The following is an 18192-nucleotide window of genomic DNA, read 5'->3' on the forward strand; positions in this document are numbered from 1 at the left end:
CGAATATACGTTTTGAAATAGATGTGAAACTTTCAGTTCATTTTGAAACTAGCCGCGTGTTTTTCATAATTAGCGTTAGTTTACATAAAGCTAACTTTAAGCGTCACGTATTTCATTAAAGACAACATTTGCGCTTGAAGTCTGTCAGTTTAACTTGCAAACGATGTTTTACTGATAAAAACGCCAGAATATTGTATTTATTGTTGCTTTAGTGGGCATTTCTGTCAGACTTACCATTAGTGTCCGTTAAAACAGTTCAGTCGATAGTTTAACCGTTATTTTTTGATGTCCCGAGAGAAGCCTGAGGGACACCGCTTTATTATGTCGCTTTTTTTACAGCAGGGCTGAAGGGAAATTTAAAAGACCTAAAAATAAAGTGTCGGTTTCTACTCCACAAAGAATCATTTGAACTTCCTACCGCAGAAGGAGAAGGACATAAATAGTTCTGACATGTGGATGTAATTTCAGAAAAAAAGGCAGACAGATGCAGAGAAATAAAACGCGAGCGGGAGAGAGAGAGTGGGAACAGTTTGAATCGAGCCTGCAGATCTGTCACAAGGAAAAGCCGTGAGAAAATATTCATAATTTTACAAGCAAACGATGTAATGGGAGGGGAGCAGATGGAGGCGAAATGACTGGCTCTTTGACGGCGTTTAAACAGACGTAAACATCAGAGAAATCCCATTTAAGCTGACATCAATTTACGTGAACTTGAGTCGGGATGGGAGCCACGCTGATCGTACACACTTTAGGTTTTCTCTTTTGCGGCACCTTGCTGAGTTTCGTCTATGGTCTGGTAAGTTTCTTTCTTTCTTTCTTTCTTTCTTTCTTTCTTTCTTTCTTTCTTTCTTTCTTTCTTTCTTTCTTTCTTTCTTTCTTTCTTTCTTTCTTTCTTTTAAAGCGCTTTCTGGTGTGTCTGACTCACTTTCTTATACATGCACCGTAACACTTATTAACTGCAAGACTGTCAAGAATCAAGGACACAGTGGTAATTATTTAAAGATTGAGTTGCATTTCGGGATACCACTAGCCCTAGGCTGTGCCAGCCCCTTCTTTTAACCAAGATTATCTTCTAATAGCCTCTTGTCCAAAGAATCGATGTTCGCAGCCTTATATTTTCCACTAGGTGTATCACGTAGACTGAAGATGCTGTATATATCCTTTTTTGTTCATGCTAAAACCTCAAGCTAAAGACAGTCCACACTATATAAATGTATTTTGCCTTTACATTGGCAAAACCTTAGTAGAGTTCCCTTATTAAAAACAAAAACTATTGATTGGATGATAGGGATGTTCACTCAGTGATGTGGCGGGTAAAGGATGCTGCTCTTTACAAACTTCACACAGTCAGATATCCACTATATAATTAAAGCCACTCTGGTGAAAGCTGCAGTTTGTCACAGCATGAGATTGTGCTTTGTTTCTCACTATAAGCAAGATCAGTATGTCAACAAGTCAACACTGTATATTTCATGTATAACAATCTATTATCACTCCCTAAGCCATCTAAAACTGAAGCATGTTCAAGTGCCACGCATGGCAATCGCTCGCCTTGTGTGACAGATGATGATGATGCATTTAATTATTTGCATCCATTTATAAAATGATTTTTGTATGTGTCCCTGGACCACAAAACCATAAAGGTCAATTTTTTGAAATTGAGATGTATCATGTATGCATCATCTGAGAGCCGAATAAATAAGCTATCCATTAATGTATGGTTTGTGAGGATAGCGCAATATTTGGACGAGATACAACTATTTGAAAATCTAGAATCTGAGGCTGCAAAAAAATCTAAATATTGAGAAAATTACCTTTAAAGTTGAAGTCCTTAGCAATGCATACAAATATATTTTGATATATTTACAGTAGGAAGTTTACAACATATCTTCATGGAACATGATCTTTACTTAATATCCTAATGATTTTTTGGCATAAAATAAAATTTAATAATTTTGACCCATAAAATGAATTGTTGGCTATTGCTAAATATACCCGTGTGACTTATGACTGGTTTTGTGGTCCAGGGTCACATATATACTTTGAAAATGGGCTCCACCAATATTCACATAATATTAAAACTAAACATGACAACTGCGCTGGAATAAAAATAAGCACACTGTAAGTTGTTGACATGTCCATGTCTATTCTTCAACAAATCAGTGTGAATGTGGCTCTGTGTATGTTTATGACTGGTCACCATTAACTAAGACTTTCATTATTTTTAATCACCTAATTCACCTAAATAGTGGTGTGACAAGTAAATTATTGAAAGTACAAATAAATTATGTAGAAATTAACATGAGTTCATAGTGACTACATGTATAATAATTTTATTATAGATTTGATGCTTAAATTTGAAATTTGATATTGAAATTTTATGTAAACAACAGTACAATAGTTCATATTATACTAATATATATATATATATATATATATATATATATATATATATATATATATATATATATATATATATATATATATATATATAATATGTGTGTGTGTATGTGTGTGTTTATAAACAAATGACTATAAAGACTATATATATGCCTCTAGAGAGCAGCTCTTTAGACAGGTTAGTTAATGTACAGATTAATTGCTCACATTTTCGCTCTGATTTTTTTTGCGTCTTTATGTTGACAGTCTTTGAATTCATTGCCCAGATTATTCTTGAGAAAACGGGACAAGACTTTGCCAAAAGAACCACTGTTTCTGCCATCCAAAACAAGAAATTATTACTTTGCGGCTTTTTGAGATGCTTTCTGTGACCTATTTTGTGCATTTCCGACAATTTGAGCACATTTGAGGAAAGTTTGAAATCTGTGGATAATAATGCGGTACTCTGTATACTAGCGATGCTACGTGACATGAAAAAATTATGCAGATTACCAATACATTTTTTTCACTGTTTGCTTCATCTGTGTTGATGTGGCCTATTTATAGTGGCTTGGAGATTGAAGTTGTTTTTCAGGTATTTGTCATTTGGTGATTGAAATCTTATACTGTACTTAGTATTGCTTTAGGCTGTCTCCTTCACTGTGGTTTTAATGTTGACTGTGTGTTAGTGTACTGTGTTGCCGGTGTGTTGATTGCATTTTGTCAGTGGAGAAGAAAGAATGTTTATTCAGCAGTATCTGTACTAAAACCATTATGTGTATCATGTGACGATCGTCTGTAGAGCCTGTAGGATGGGCTGGCAATGCCTACCCTAAACCCAACCACTTCTCAACACTATAAAGCACGTAACAATACAGTCATGGAAATTTATTGCAAAAAGTGACCAAAAAACAGTACAAAAGTGTCACAAATGGGTCATGTTGCATTCCAAGTCTTTTGAAGGCATGCAATATTTTTATGTAAAAAACAGAGGTTTTAAAGTCTGAAAATGATCCCACTCCATTAACGCAGTCACATCTCATTCAAAAGATAAATCTGAACCTTAGCATGATGCATTCGGTCATGAAACACATGAGAGCCAATGGCATTTCACAATCAAAGCTGATGTAACGATTCTCCATGTGGCAATTTTTAAATGTGTATCCGTTTTAGATCTGTTCCTAACGTAAAGCAATCATTGGGCCTCAGAAGACTTTAAATATATGTAATTTTTTAATAAATTGTGACTGTGTTGATGTTTTTTTATTTTATGCACTCAATAGTTTAATGTATATACAATTATTGTGGCTGTTTAAATTGAAATTATGTCCAACATATTTTAAAACTCTAAAATTAAACCTTAGTATAATTTCATAATGATACATTTCCCATTGATACCAAAGGTTTCTCATTGAAAGCAATGTCTTAACAGTGACTCTGAAGGCACTTGACCATGCTTCAGTCTTTGATGCTTTGACAGTGAACACAGGTTGTGTATACATTCATATGGATTGTGTCTCTGATTTTTCCAAACACATCTTCTAAAATGGCAGGTTTTTATCTTCAAAGGAAACACAGAATATGGTCGAGCATTAGATTTGCCATTTAAGGAGCCCACAGCTGAAGTCTGTTAGAAAAACAAATAAAGTGCCAATTGAACTACGTTGGAATAGCTCCTAATTGCTTTAGATGCTGTTTGTGATAAATAGAGCTTATTTACAAAGTGCCTTAAGAGTTGTGCTTGTTTTTTGGGTGGTTGCTGGGGTGTTTCTTTGTTGTTGCTAAGGTGTTATGGGTGTTCTAAATGGTTGCTTAGTAGACCAAGTCTTTATTATATTCTGTATGCTATGGCTTTTTTTTATTTTTATTTTTTTTATTATTAATATTTATGGTCCACCAGAAGCAGTGTGATTTTCTGTGGACCCAACATTACACTGGCTTAATAGTTTCCCTTGAGTAAAATATACCAAAATTGCATAGCTCAGATGTATTTTTCTTTTGTCTATTACACTAATACAATATTTTGCTGATTTTATAATTGGCTTGCATGCTTCTCTTTTACATTATTGAATATATTAACATACCTTCACACATTTGCAGTCACACACCAAAAAAACAAACAAATCATTTCATAAAACTAACATGCACTTTGACTAAAAAACAGTTGTACAAAAGACAAACATATTGAACCTTAAACAGTTCTACTGCTGTGTCACAATAAAAGCTAACAGAGCTCTGTTAACAGAATAAAATTGGTCTCATCTAAAACAGCTTTTATCTACTCTATTTTATCAGCTGATCAAAAAAATACAAAAGGATTGTAACAAGAATCAGCTTCCAGATTAAGCGCTGGGCCAAAGTACCTTTCAAGTAAAGTCTGTTTCCTCGGCAGACATATTTGCAATGCCTCCGAGCAGCTCTTTGGGGCATCCAAGACCAAGTTCTATCTATTTGAATGAGGGAATCCTTAAATCTGAAAACTGCTAGGCAAACTCACCATTAAATAACATATTTCAAATCAGGAACAAAATCTGACATGAACTGCCCCATAAATGTTGTTTCTTATACTCAAATAGCATTAAAAAGCATGTTTTTTTAGGCTAGACAAGCAAATGCGCATGTGCAATCCTAAGTGTGAGTCTCAGGTTTCTATGGGAACCAGAGCTTCTGCTGCAGTGATGCAATGACGCAATGACTTTATCAATCAGTGATTGGCTCTTTTACTTAGAAGGTGGGACCTATTCCACCATTTTGTGCATTACAGTTTCTCCCATTCATAGCTAATAGGAGTGAACCGTCTTTCGATATCTATAGCCTTTGCCTAGGCTCACTTTTGGAAATAGAGTCACTCTCAAAGTGCTCTTGTCTTGGATCTCATTTGTTAAACTAAAATGAATGAATTCATTGAAACCACCATCCCAAATACTCAAGTCTGAACTCCTCTGTGAAGTGAATGTCTTCAATACTAGGATGCACAGATTGAGATTTTTAATTCCCTTTCTTTTTTTCTTTTTCTTTTTTTTTTTTTACAAGCAGATTGCCTGATTCCAATACAGTTGCTGATTTTTTTCTTTAAGCAAATTTATTTGTAGTTTATTGGCTCTATAACATATATAAACATATTTGTAGCCATTTAAAATAACAGGCAACTGCTACATTTAATCATGACCCAAACAAAGATGTTACACACGTGTAGAATGAGCAGTTATATTTGATTTAAATTAGATTGTATAATTTCAAGATTTAAAATGAAAGCAGAATGGTCTGATTTTAGATTTGTGAATTATAAAACATACCTGCACAAAACAAAAACAGCAGACTGAATGAAAATGCAGATTCACTCTCCAACAGTAGGTGGCGCTTATGGAACAGCAGAAATGTTATATAGTTTTTAATACATATTGCCTATATTTAAGCTTGTTTAACAAATATTAGAAGTAAAAATGAAACATTTAGAAGTAATTTAAGTGTAATCGACCAGTCTTGTTGTCCTGTTCCCATCGTAACAGCGCTGGATTTCATGCTGGAGATCGCTTGCGTTCAGCGGGTGAACTAATAACTTCAGACTGCCGCCTGCGTTTCACTCTTAGCCGAAAAATGCTGTGACTGACTCCATAACCTGTCCAAAAATAATCAGTGTACAATTCTGAGAACATATTTTAACATCCTAAGTATTTATATTCTGTATCTTTTTGAATAAAATCATAATTTTTTATCCATGGCATCACACGAAAAGACTGATGTGACACTCGTTTAGGTGACTCGCATCGCACCCCTGTTGCTTTGCATAAAATTAAATGATATACAGAACAATAATGAATTTTTAGATAAAATAAAATTTACTGAAGACATGCACCAATTTGACGAATTTCACTCCTGAAGAGGGCGCAAAAACCCTGCAAAAAATAACTCAGCCTCTGGGTTATTACATCTGACCCAACACAAAAACTACCCAAACACTGGAAAAATAACCCTTAAAAAGGCTCAACCCAGGACTTGGGTAGAAAAAAAAACCCAAGATTTTTTTTAGAGTGTAAGAGGTCAGAGAAAAAGAAGACAGTCAGTTCCCTTCATAGATACATTCATATAAACCCCAAACCCCAAATCAATATTTATATTTTTCTTCCAATATTTTGAGCATCATGAACAGTGAGCTTGCTGTGTCTGGTACAGTATTTTCCCTCCTCTCATCTTTGTGTCCGCATTCAGCGTCCTGTTTACAGACTTTTTATTATTTCCACACAAATTACATTTTGGGAAATGATTGCACTGCAGTTTGTGTGCAAGTCCGGAATAGAGATCAGCCAAAATTAAATGGTGCACAAAAACGTCCGGGTCCAGTTTATGAGTGGTTGACCAGTGCATCTCTATTTAATACATCAACCAGTACATTAACAGGAAGTCCTGAGAAATCTATAAATCTCCTGGTCCTCCAAACCGGAGATCACATTTTACTTTAATCTAAACTACAGAAAGAGATGATAAAATAAGCATGCATCATTTTGTTTGGAACACTTAATTGTAACTGTATTAAGACCAAGTAATTGACAATCATAATGACTATAGACGATTTAAGAAACAATCATCAATAGTTGATGGTGCTGCTGGTTTAAGACTGTTTAACTTTTGGGCGATGAGGAATTTATTTATATTAGTGTTGATACTGCAAGGTTGTTTCACCTTCTTATCTTTCAATGCGGGTGAATTTAAGGGATATTCCCCCCTAAAATGTAAATTTTGTCATCCCACCCATGTCGTTCCTAACCTGTAGGCATATTTTTCATGTGCTGAACACAAAAGCAGATATTTTGAAGAATGTTGATAATGTGTTCCCACTGGCTTCCATTGTATTTTTCTTGTCCATACTATAGAAGTCAATTGGAACTGGAACTGTTTGATTAACAACATTCTTCAAAATATCTTCCTATGTGTTCCACGGAAGAAACGATAAAGATCCAAAAGGCTCTCTAACATTCTAACAAAGAAGGAAAGCCAAAAATTGTGAGATAAAACCACTACATCAATGAAAAAACAGTCACATGTGACCTTTGTCAATGCCCGATAAACAATACTCTGTGCAGGAGCCATCTTATCTCTTCTAATTCTTGCAGCAATGTTAAATTATCATAGAATTATGTACTGATTTTGTAAAGCGAATCAACATTGATGTTGTTTAACCATCCACATTTTTTTCTTCACAATTGTCCATTCAATTACATTATAACTTATAGTTATTTACAATTAGATCAGCCTATGACAATACTGACTGAATCACTGATTTAAAGCCCATTCACACTAAGAATGATAACTATAAAGATAAATATAATCCCACAAGTTATTGCTTACCATTTTCCAAAGCTGCACCAAAGTTAAGTAGGATCACACTTAGGTCACACAAATATCTGTTGAGGGAATTATAAACCACCTGACAATGATGTAAAGGTGCCAGAAAAGTAACAGTTGAGTTCATATGAGCTGCGAAGGGTCTTCTGTGCTTCAGAACTCATTTATGTCACACTTCAAGTGAGACAGGGTTAGCTGCAGGTCAGAGTAATGTGCATGCCGAAAGGAGCTTTCACTCCTCCCTAAAAGCCCAAATGTCAGAATCAGCACAATCTGTGACTGTTGTAAAATGCAGTCTCTACTGTTGCTAAATTGTGGGACATGTTTGAAAATATAAAAAGAGCTATTAAAAGCAAACTAATCCATGCAAGAGATGCTGTTTCCAACTTCAAGGTGGCTTTCTGCATGTGTGCTCTGAAATGGACCACAACTAGACAAGCAGATTATACCTTAATCTTCATTTGTGCATCTAAACAGTCAAATACACACAAAAATATGTCAAAATGACCAGATTGGAGCGTATTCACTTAAACAGAGTTTATGTCTTTGAGAGCTTAAGTCTGCTGACAATTGTGCCATTAATGTGAATCAAACAAAAAAAGACAGTGAGAAAATGAATTACTCACAGAGAGAAAATGAATTACTCACAGCTCTTGAATGAATAACTTGAGCTTTAATAAGCATTAATCTATCAATGCATTAAGTGAAAACTGTGCAGTGTTATTTTACATTTGATTACTTTTACTTTATTAGATTTCTTTTGTAGGCCATATTACTTACCTAAACTGTAATGTTAGTAGACATTTCTTAAATTAAAGCTGTTTATTTCATTTGTATCTTTGTTTGATTTCCATGAACCAATAAGAGTACTGTTAAAGTACCGGATCAATAAGCAGCATCAGTAAGAGTAGTAATACCGTTAGAAACGTTACTCCAACATACCCACACTTGCTTCAATTGTGAACTTATGAACCTGTGTATCACACTTGGCCTGAAGCTGTGGTTTATAACCTGATAAAAAGTTACAAATTTTAGTACCTTTTATACCTACACCAAATGTTTTGCTCCAGAAGACATTTATTCATCAACTGGAGTTATTGTGTTCACTTTGTGTGTTTTTTAAAGTGACAAATTTAAGGGACCCATACACTTGCATTATAAGGTCTCACAGAGATCCAGAGAGACTATTTTTTCTAAAAATATCTGTTTGTATTCCACAGAGAAAAGAAAGTTATATACATCTGGGTTGGCATAGGATGAATAAATGATGATGAGAGACTTTTCATTATGGGGTGGTGTGTACCTTTAACACCTTTAACACTGCTAATTTAACACTTTGGCTGCCTGCCCTGTGGAAAAATCCAGCATTGCTGGTCACCAGCAGCTCTTAACCAGCACAAACCAGCCTGGACCAACATGAAATTTATGCTGGTTATGCTGGATTTTGCAGCAGGGTGGTATTGGCACTAGCAACTGCAAAACCTCAGGCTTATATTAAAGTGCCAAAAGAAAAATAAATGACAAAAAGCATGTTGTGTCTTCCGCCCAAGCCTACGTTATGTAGCTAAGTTAAAAAACTGTAGCGTTAGCATTTCACTTACAGTACCATGAAACTGGCACCATGCATTTTAGCCATATTTGTATATGAATGAAATAATGTTTTGACATTTGTGGAATAAAATGTTATTCCTATGCTAATAATGTGTATATTTAAATAAAACAAAATAAAAATGATCATAAAACTGTCTTAGTGTTAATTTTCATTTAATTTCGAAATCTATGACGAAAAATGTTCGTCAACAAAGTTTTTCCCCTGCCAGCGTTTCTCGAGACGTTTTTCGTGTTCATACCCAAGCGATTTTCACTGGCAATGCGCAGAGTGAATGTGCAAATTCACTCCCTGACAGTAGATGGCGCTTATTGAAAAACAGAAAAAAAGTTACAAGCCTATGTACATGAAAGAAAATTAAGTGAAATGAAACTTACTGTTGAATCCTATTTGATCTGCAATTCCTCTCCATAACAACTCCCTCTTATCCAGATTTTTGTAGTTGCTAAATTTCTTTGCGTTCAGACACCAATGAGACCAGCAGCTCTACATTCATCTTGCCTCGTTGCTTCCTCTCTTTGTCTACTTACTTCCTCTTCGTCATCTTCATCTTAGGTATCAATGTGTGCTCGGCAAGACTGTTTTGTGCTTGAGCGCCACCAAGTCGTGTTTTACTCTATCTTCAGCAGCTCCAGGCATGTGAACAAAAGCACTAATCTCATTGGTCAGCCAGTTTTTTAACACGGCGCGTCAAACCAAAAAAAACTCTCTATTGCTTTAATAGAGACATTAATGCAACTTGGAATTGGAATTGCTATTATAAATTTCTCTCCTATAATATTTGAGAGTAGGTTTTTGTTTGACCAGTTTTCATAATGTAGATAGGGCGAGTGTATATCTAAAGTGTTTGGAGCATATGAATCGATATTCTGTTGATTTATGTTTATTGGTGAAAGAGCAACTTCTGATGAAATGTAAAAATAAATTTCCCAAATGACAATTAAAATTTAGCATAAAAATAATATATATATATATATATATATATATATATATATATTTGTCATTTTATTTGTCAGTATGACGGAAATGTGTAAGTTGACAAAAACTAAACAAAAACACAACATGGTTGACTAAATATGATAAAAACTAAAAGTGACATTTGACACAGGACTAAGACTAAATTAAAAAATAGCTGACAAAATTAACACTAAACTGTGTAAAAGTTGTTGAAAACATTACTTTGATTGTCTCCTAGCTTTAAACATTCATTCAAGATATACCCGACTGTGTTTATGTGAAATAGTATGGCTTTTTGTGTGCGGTTGCACAGAAACCGTCCTTCAGACAGCGTGAATACCAAAATGAGTTCTCTTTTGTGTCTCATTTCGCTCAAACAGTTTAAAATATAGGTAAAACGATAGGTAAAACTGGCAAGGCTTAAAAACACATGCAAATTAACTTCCATGACCCCATGACCAGCACTGAAACATCATAAGCATAATAGAGACGATAACACAAAATATCGACCGGCTGACAAATTTCTACAGTAACAGTGATCAAATGGCCAGAAATCAAGGATTTTGTGAGGCATTTGTAGGACTTTCCGCGGTTCAATTCCCATATTGCTTGATTGTGTGGAGTACAAAAACATGGAGCAGCCCCTCTTTGACTGTTTACGCAGCCTGTTTTAAAAGGGCAAAGATCTGGTTGTGGGTACTTTGAGCTAAGGTGAGCCACTCAGATACAAACTAAAAAAAGAGACCCATCTCTGTGGGTCACCCAGCATGCCTTGTTATAGAAAATGTTGTCTAGACTAAGTGACTCACTATGTTCCTGCATTTATTAAAAAGGAAATGCAACTTCTCAGGAGACATGGCATGCAACTAATGCCCACCGCATGACTAAGTTGTTACTTCACTACTCAGCTGCAAGCATATTTGTCCACAGACTAACATTATGTTCTCTTGTCACTGGAGACAAATACTGTGACCACAAACTGCAACACAACCCTCTGTTATTGTCATTTTGGTTGAGTGCAAAGCCTGGGTGTTGGGACTCACTACAGGAGGTCATTTGGGAGATCTAGCTGCTGTTATATTTGATTATTGAAGACGCGGGTACTTTAGGAGGAAGACACGTGCAACAGAATTCATGAGTCACTAATGTGTGAATCTGTTTCTCAAGATATCGATATGGTAAAGCTCATTATAGGTAAAATATGTGGCTACTTTTGACACACAGGAAAAAAGGCAATAATTACAAACAGTGCTGGACACAAAGAGGAATGATAACTCACAGTATATGAGCTAAAGTATCACGATATTAAGTAATACTGCAATTCCACTAATAGTGTTCGATTTATGACAAATCCTAAATATAAATATTTCGGTTAATGTAGTACATACATGTAAATATACAAACTAGGGCTGTCAAGCTATTAAAATTTTACATGATGTGGTGAGTAATTAATCTAATTAATTGCAAATTAATCGCACATCAAATTTGGCTGAAGAATTTACACCCAAAAGATAATTTAAAGTCATTATTGTGTTAAATGAGAAAAGCATCAAATGAACATTACAAAAAGTGGCTTTAGAAAAAAAAATATTTTATTTGATTCAACATATAATTTACACATAAAATTAAATGATGGCAGAATTTTCATTTTTGGGTGAACTATACCTTTAATGTTTTATTAATATGGAAATATATATATTTTTTAATTAAATGATACTGTACATAAGAAACTAAAACTGCCAGTTGGTGGCTGTAAATGTCTAAATGAGTAAGTCATTGAGTGATTCATTCATTTGATTCCTTCAAACGGCTGATTCATTCAGGAATGAAGTAAATGGCTCTCTTTATGAATGGGCCACTGAATCATTGGTTCACCCGATTGATTCACTCAAAACAAGGATTCATTCAGAAACGAAGCACCGCATGTGTGCTTGGCTTTATAGGTAATATTTTCATAGGCAATATTGTTTCTAAAATATAACACAATATTAACTTCTTATTCATTGAACTGTTGTATAAAATCAATATCACATTTGCACTTGTGCTATTCGGGACAAAAAGGTCTGGGGATGGGCGGGTGCGTTAAATACATTAATAATTTTAAGGTGTTATTTTTCCCATAACTAATTAATTAAGTTAACACATTAAATCAACAGCGCTGCAAACCTATAGATTATGAAATATTGATCATTTGGTAAGAATATGCAAATAATAAAATGCAAAATAACATTTTAACACGTGTAAATGCTCCAAACGAACAGACGTTCATGTCCCACCCGTCCCACATGCAAATGACACCTATGTTGTTGATTAAGGAAATAATTTATTTACCATTTTAGTATTATTGTTTTAATAAAAAACGTTTTATAATAATAATAAAGTATGAATTATGCAAGGCATATTTGCTGTATGTTAAACATTAAAGAACAGAATTACATTTAAAATGGACTTTTCATTTAGTTAGACAGATTAGGGTTCACAGACAGATGATTTTGCCATTGCAGCAGATACAGATACTGGCTTCACTGCACAACTGTAATCTGTCCTGTCCTTTTTGCTTGTAAAACTTGAGCACGTTATGCAAACATAGGAGAGTTTATTGCTGTTATTCAAAGTAGGTCTCTCTTTTTAATCAAGTTTTTAGAAGTCCTTTGAACAGGCGATTAATTAAATTGTACTTTCTTCTTCAGAAGAGAATTTTTGAAATAAATAAAAGGAACAATTTAAAACTTTAGCAAATTCTTGGACACCTGCTGTCAACTAATTTGAACATTTGCTGAATATTTGCATTTGCTCCTTTTGCAAATGAAGAGTCTATGTCACGTTGTAGTGTTATTTTGAACCTCCAACAGATTGAAAAGATTATTAAGAGGCGATGTAGTTATTGTGACAAAAAGCATTCCAATGAATTCTCCATTTCACTGAGTGTATCAATGCAATAGGCTGTTTAAAATATTGAGTGTTATTTCTTACCATTCCTCATAAATATACAATTTATTGTTTTGCTGAGATTCATGCATGGCACAATTTGCAAATAAATTACATTGTGTTTGAAGCCACTGGTCAACTTAATGTAGCTGCAAAATATTTTTACTGCAATAGAAAACATTGCACTTTGTATTCGTTTCTCCTGATGTCTTCTTATTCATAAGCATCTTATACAGTATGCAGAACAGTTTTTCAAAGAAAAGATTTTGTTTGTTTTACCCATGCTATCTTTTCCAGACATATGGCCTAAAAACTGTCCAGTTTCAGTGGACTGAATATCCAGTAGTGCACCATGAATCAATGCGGCTACACAAACACACATTGAACAAATTGATCTTCTTTGGCTTTCAACCCCTTATTTCTTCTCCAGCTTTTCACACCAAACAAACATTGGAGTCTGATCTGTTCTTACAGTGTTCTGTATGTGCTTCCGCTGGATTTACTAAAAAAGGGCTAAGAATTGACAGTGTGCTTTACTTTATCAGCAGTGTTTTCAGTTACTATGACAGCTTTGACCTTCAGGAAGAATTCCCACTGATTGGTCCTTCCATTTGTGCGTCTATTACTAGGTACAAATCGTCATGATTGCAATCAGACTTTTTTTTTTTTTACTGAATTCATGCCTTTTAACCTTGCGATCACTTGATGGGAGAAACCAGTGTGTCAGTCGTAGGGTAATGGTGTTTGACATGACATATGGCTCTAATTGCATTCAGCAGGACACTGTGAGGCACAAAATGGTGCCATTGTAGGCACATCCTCTGAAAGCTGAAGTCCAAGGGCCCTATTTTAACGGTCTAAGCAAATGGTCTGAAGCGCATGGCACAGGTGCACTTAGGGCGTGTCCGAATCCACTTTTGCTAGTTTAACGATGAGAAAAATAGTTGGTGCACCTGGTGCATGGTCCAAAAGTGTTGTACCTAGTCTCTTATTGAGTCTTGGGTGTGTTTTGGGCGCAAAGTGCAATAAGTTAATCAGAGTTTCATCTCCCATTCCCTTTAAAAGCCAGTCGGTGGATTCGCTATTTACATGGCGGAATTTGCAAGCGGAAAGACTGGTCGCTTATTTAGCTTATTACGCATATTACGAAAGCACCCTTTAAATGACAAAAAAAAATACTGCACCATTGACTTTTGAGCAGGATTTTGTTGGTCAATGGCAAAGTCGTTTTCAGTTGCCTCAAAATAGCATCACGCCAACAATGCACCTGAACACACCTCATTTTCAGACCAACACACCCATGGGCGAACAGATGGGCGCAATGCTGGATTATTTTAGCAGGAATAGACCTTTATCACAGCAGAATTGATTACCAGAAGTGCTTGTTGAAGCAGTGCATTGATTCTTCCGGTTATGTATATTTTCAATGCAATGTTAACACCTAGTTGAACAAACGCTGTATGTCAGACCACAGACCTGTTTTTATGTGCATTTTGAAGCATAGCATCAGAAGCAAGTGATGAAAACGCCAAATTCCAAAACAAAAAAATCCCTTAATTCACAAAAAAGGTTTTTTTTTTGACTTGTGCAAAAAATAGTTATGCGAGATGGAAATTTGCTGAATAGATTCTGACGTAGAAAACGTTAAACCCACACAACTAATCGGCTGTTTCCGCTGATGGTGTTTAATTTACTGTTGTTTTTTTCTTTTTTTTTTGTTTTGTTTTTTTTGAGAATTTGAAAAGATTCGCTTTTAGGATTGAATCCCAGCTATAGAGTCCAAACATGAAACTTTCACCCATGCATCATTGTGTCACAAACAGCACGCTGTATACAGTTCTATGAATGGATATGGAAAAGATGTGCTCCATTTTGTGTGTTTGTGTAATAAAAGTATGTATCATTCCCAGTTAAGGATAAGCGTTGGGGAGAAAAAAGCAGTACCAGTGATGGGGGTCACTGCATGTTAAAGAGTTAGCTATAGTTCGCCCAAAAATAAAACTTCTGTCATTAATTACTCACCCTCATGTAGTTCCACACCCGTAAGACCTTCATTCGTCTTTGCAACACAAATTAAGATATTTTGGATGAAATCCGAAAGGTATATCACTCGTCCATAGACAGCAATATAACCACCACTTTCAAGGTCCAGAAAGGTGCTACTCTCCTCTCTGCCAGCAATCCACTACAAATTAAAACTAAGAACACAACAAGTGGACCAATATCTCTGCCATATATCTTACTCCCACTAAGGAGTCAACATTCCTCTACAAAAGCTAAATACTGCTTGCTAAGGATAAAAGCAACTGGAAAGAAATGTAACTCAATTGAAAGTGCTATCTTTCTTTCTGGATGACAGAGACAATTAGAGAAATATTCCAAATTTGCAGCCGGTCTGTGGTCTGACATACAGCAAGTTTTGGCAACAGTTCATGACTCGGAGCTCATAACGCTCGTGTTAATAGTTAAGGCCTCAGTTTCACTGGCGTGGTAAAGCAATATGATGGCAGTATTTGACTCAGGAAAATGTTGTTTACTTGACTTCCCCTGACCTTTGCAAGGATTTTCCCCCCACCTTTTCCACTCAAAGAATGTTGGAGTGTGAGTAACTCAATGCCAGTTTTACAGCAACCTAAATAGGTGACACAGCTAGCACAAATATTTCAACGAAAAGCGTTCTGCCTGTCAGATTTTTGGATGCAGTCCATGATGGGCCGAGCTCTGTGTAAAGGGACTCATGCATTTCTTTTATGCATTATACATTGATGTCTCCTTGCTGGCTACTGATGATTCTTTTAGGCATCAAATATTTAGGATAAATTATTTGGTGAAGTTCTGGTAGACTGATAACTTAGCTCAATGTTTCTCAGGCACTCATTGGTTTGAACCATTTGATGTCAGATTGTATGAAAGAGGTTTTCTGATCTTAGGTGCCCAGCAGTGATCCACACCCGGCTCTGCTTTAAAATGTGGTCTAGGGTACAGTTTATGTATTTACGGTTTGAAGTTAGTATGAGCGCAATCCATCCTGATACACAGAGGTGAAACGCAATTGATGACATATAGTATATAACAGGGTTGCCAATTCTCACACATTTGGCGTAAGACACACTTTCAAGGAGTCTTCATGCTCTCGCACAACCCAGCTAAATCTCACGCAAACTAACAAGACGATGCAAAATAATAGGGCACAACTCAATTTGTCTTCAACTTCATATTAGTAGAGTTTCATTTGAGGTGCTTACCACGTCAGATCTGTGCTTATCTGTTGAGCCCAGCTCATAACTTACATTACAATTATGTTCTTTTTTTTTATTTGACAACAGTTTGGCACAACCATGCATGAACCAAACTATATATAATTTCAAAATGCTTGTTCTAAATTATTTGGCATTGAAGAGCAAGATCATTTAGTGATTCTTTGAATCGCTTGCATCACATCCACAACGCTCAGGTTCTGTGCATGGTGGATTTTTTGTCCAATGGGACAAATACTTCAATAATGCAGCTTAACTGGCATATCTGCTCCTGAATCATTAGCCACCAGTATCCCCAGTGGTTCTTGTGTTGATGACGCAAACACACCACAGTTCTTACCCTGAAGTATAATGTGGAAAGGGATCTGTGGGGGCAGGGGTGGATGGTGAAATTCAGACCATGCAATTGAACCAAGTGTGAATTAAACACAAAATACACACAGTCAAGGCACTTGGATCATTATCTCAGAAAGTAGGAGGCAGCTTACTTTTTGCTATGTGTCTGCATAGACCTGCTATTAAAAGGATTTTTTTTCATGTGTCTGGTTGAAATGATGTGTGCCATATGTGGGCAGCTGACAGGTTTCAAAGGGAAATGTATACAGAAGTACTGTGTGAAGAGGATTGTCTTTTTAGATACTAGGGAAACATGTCAAGATGCTGTAACGAACCTTAGGGAATTCTTTGCTGGTTATCATATACTGACCCACACATTTTATTGACAATTACAACTGTGAAGCTTTAAATCTGACACTTAAATTTATGCTAAAACTAGTGCAATTGCATTTTATCAGATGACTAAAACTATTTATACACCAAACTATGAACTAAAACTAATCCTTAATGCAGTTTTATGCAGCCTGAGAACTCTGAGAGTTGAAGAAAGAAACAGTCTCTTGATGCATTCACAAACTTATATTGTCTTTATCCGCCATAGTTTATGCCTTCAGGCATAAAAAGCATAAACAGCACACAGCGGTGTGATGGTGATTTATTATGAACTGTCCTAAACAGACACAAAGCAACACCGCAACAAAAGGTGTTTTTTTCCATGTTATTCAGAGGTTTTGTTCAAACCAGCCATGATGGTGATATGCGACGAGCGACAGCGAATTCAGTTTTAGAAACAGTTTCTATTCTTGTGACGTTGTGGCTGGAAGAACAACATACAAAATATGACAATGATAAGGCACTGATTATGTGCCTTATATAACGGATAATGTACATCCAGCCGGTTGTTATCTCAGAATAAAACCTGACAGGGTTTATTCCGCTTATTACACGGCTACTTGCCACAAGTAAATAATTAGACACAAAATATATTATTAGTTCTTTAAATGCAAAGCTTCCATGGAGAGAGCAGTTGCTACCAGACAGCAACATAGTGTGGCCCAGATCCGGCCCACATTTGGTACATGTGGATTACACGTGGACCAGATGTGGGCCGGATCTGGCCCGTCACTATGTTGCTGTCAGGGTAGCGTGGCAAGTTCAAATTAGATGGGCAATTAAGGGATACGATACAGTCACACCACTTATTAAATGGCATTTCACCACATAACTAATTATAGGGATAAGAGATATTGATTTGAGATTAAACTGTTTTAAAATCATACCTGTTTGCTATCTTATAATCCAACAGTGTACAAAAAAACAGTCGCAAAATGGCAGCAGCTGCGTTTGTATGAAACAAGAGAGCGAGTCCATTACACTGGATGA

General features: G+C 35.7%; 1 protein-coding gene across 1 annotated transcript in view; it reads left to right on the top strand.

Moving 5' to 3' along the window:
- Positions 1-721: 721 nt before the first annotated feature.
- Positions 722-18192, top strand: part of pth1r (parathyroid hormone 1 receptor) — a 96033-nt gene continuing 78562 nt past the window's right edge. Inside the window, exon 1 of the mRNA XM_067362301.1 lies at positions 722-796. Within this exon, the coding sequence (XP_067218402.1) occupies positions 722-796 (75 nt within the window). The remainder of the gene's footprint in view (positions 797-18192) is intronic.

The sequence above is a fragment of the Chanodichthys erythropterus genome, chromosome 16 (assembly GCF_024489055.1).
Source record: "Chanodichthys erythropterus isolate Z2021 chromosome 16, ASM2448905v1, whole genome shotgun sequence".
Lineage (NCBI taxonomy): Eukaryota > Metazoa > Chordata > Actinopteri > Cypriniformes > Xenocyprididae > Chanodichthys > Chanodichthys erythropterus.